We start from the raw sequence: 2377 nt of genomic DNA, 5'->3' as shown, positions 1-2377 counted from the left end.
GTTATACATAAATATATTGAAAAAATTGGGAAAAAGAGAAGTCAGTTAAATTGTGCTGACCTTTCAAGAGACAGTTCTGTCAACAGTTTCTTTTAAAAGCTGAGTTCCATGAGTAGACATATTATGGCAATTCTTAAGGAAAAAAAAGTTTCTAGTGTAGCAGGATGCAGTTACTGGACTTGAGGAAGATTGCACTTAGTTTGATTGATCAAATGATGAATTATAAATGTTTTGAAATTAGAAATTGAATGTTCTTATCCATACTTTCAGGTCATAGAAGATAATTCTGAGATTGAGTTTTTAAAGAGTCAGCTTGCTGATTGTCAGGAAAAGCTTCATAAGCTAGATTGGATAGAAGATAAACTACAAGTTTTAGAGGAGAAACTGCAAGGAAAGGTGATCATAGATGAGAAGGACTGGAATAACTTGTTGAATCGAGTGTTGCTTCTTGAAACAGAACTGTTGTTACAATCTGAAAAGGTATGTTAAATTCTGTTTTTGCTATAACAAAAATTGCCCAGTCTCCATGTTGTTGATCTGTTTCTGCTCTTCCTGCCTCCTGTATGTGCTTTTTACTGGTTTTAAAGACACAGTCTGAATGGAAGTGCTGTTTATGGAGTAGTTGGTGTTAAGTTCTATTGTACTATCATGCTCTATGAACAAAGCTCTCTGTTGGGAATTGGTTTTTTGCAGGAATAGCTAAGACTGTTTTCATTAGTAATGCTTCACTGTATTTTTATTTACTAGTGAAGTTATAGAAGGAAGTTTTTGAAGACTTTTGAACATGAAGTCTTCATTCTATACAACTGATGTTGACAAAAATAGATGGCATGTGCAATGGAAAATGCAGGGTTAATTAAAGAGTTAATTCTTATTTTAGTCCTATTTTTAATTTGTGGTTCCTTGAAATTTCTAGCCTAATTGATGTGTTTTTTTTCTGTTTGAATCTTCTTCCCCCACTTCCTATTTCTTGTCCTTGATGTTCATTGCTGTCTTAAATGTGTGAAAGTGCTACAGTTGTGATGTAGCTACATTTGGCATAGCAAATCAAGTCTTTCATTGCGTTAAGACTCTGGGTTATTTTTCATGCTGTTGAAAGGGCCTTGTATGCACATTATATAATTTCATTTAAATACACATGTAATTATTTTGAGATGCAGTGAGCCATAGCATCAATTTTTTGATCACATGCTTAAATTCGAAGTGTATTTGCATATGCATCTCATGTGTATCCTTCACATACTGTCAGATGCTTTCCAGAAGTTGAAAACCCATGTGGAAAATAGTTGCACTTTTCTCCACAGTTGTAAAAATGCTGAATTTATACGTAACCAGCAGCTTTATGCATGTTGCTGACCCCACAAATTTAAAAATGTTGCTAATACTTATATACAAGACATATTTTTTACTGTATGCTTTGAAAGTGTGCTAGTTATGCAAAGTCTTGAAATGGATAAGTGTTCAGACTGATCACTAGATTATTTCTAAAGGCTGTAGCTCAAATAGAAAGGATCCACCCTCTCAGTCACATTTTTAAACAGTGTCATGTCAGTAATGCTCAAGTGATTTACCATCTGAAATCAGTTTCTTATGGATATTGGAATTTAATTATCAGTAGACATATGCCCAAATAACACCATTAGTGACAATGTTTTCTTTTGCTGGCAGTCTCAGGAGGCCTTCAGGTGAACAACCATAGATGGTCTTGCTCCTGTTTCAAATATATTTTTTTTTTTTCAAGACATTGGTGTAGCAGCACAGGAAAGCTTGTGTTTCAGACTAGACTTGTTTTTTTTTTTTTTTTTTCTGTAAATGTGGTTTATTATTACCTCAGTGACATGTTTATTGCAGTTGTTCCCAGGGTTGGAATAGTATTTGGAAAATAGTCTCAAAAATATAATTCAAAATTTTTTTTCAGTGACGTAGTTATATTTCTATGCTACATGTTACTGAAAGAATTCACCTACAGAAACAAGTTCAAATGTAGTTTCTGTGTGGCATTGTTGCTGGTCTTTCAAAACAAAATAAGCTACTTCTATATATATATGTAAGATATATATATATATTGGGAGCCCCCGGTGGTCCAGGGGAAAATACACTGCACTGTCACTGCAGAGACCCGGGTTCGATTCCCGGTCGGGGCCCCTCCCCGGGCAGATGGAGCTCGTTAGCCCTGTAAGGCAATCCATCTACGTCCTGAGGACCTCGCTGCCACCGTCCAAGCGTGCTTGGCCCCGGCAGATGAACCTCAGGATTAAAGGGTGGGCTCAGTTCCGCGCACACTGTGTCTCACCTAAAAAATCCAATGCGCAGGCTGGGAGGTGGAAAGACCTTCCCCGGTTCTTCGTTCGCGAAGAGACTGGCCATTCATTCATAT

At 36.6% G+C, this 2377-nt stretch overlaps 1 protein-coding gene across 6 annotated transcripts in view; it reads left to right on the top strand.

Annotated features, from left to right (window-relative positions):
- Positions 1-2377, top strand: part of CEP44 (centrosomal protein 44) — a 16481-nt gene that overhangs the window by 8828 nt on the left and 5276 nt on the right. For all 6 annotated transcript variants that reach the window (XM_027886953.1, XM_027886951.1, XM_027886950.1 and 3 more), the window contains one exon: positions 271-480. In XM_027886953.1, the coding sequence (XP_027742754.1) occupies positions 271-480 (210 nt within the window). The remainder of the gene's footprint in view (positions 1-270; positions 481-2377) is intronic.

This window comes from Empidonax traillii, unplaced genomic scaffold (assembly GCF_003031625.1).
Source record: "Empidonax traillii isolate 1590-97213 ecotype Southwest subspecies unplaced genomic scaffold, ASM303162v1 scaffold198:size1128796, whole genome shotgun sequence".
In the NCBI taxonomy this organism is placed as follows: Eukaryota; Metazoa; Chordata; class Aves; order Passeriformes; family Tyrannidae; genus Empidonax; species Empidonax traillii.
Note: the sequence above shows the minus strand (reverse complement) of the source record. Positions and strands in the feature narration are given on the sequence as shown.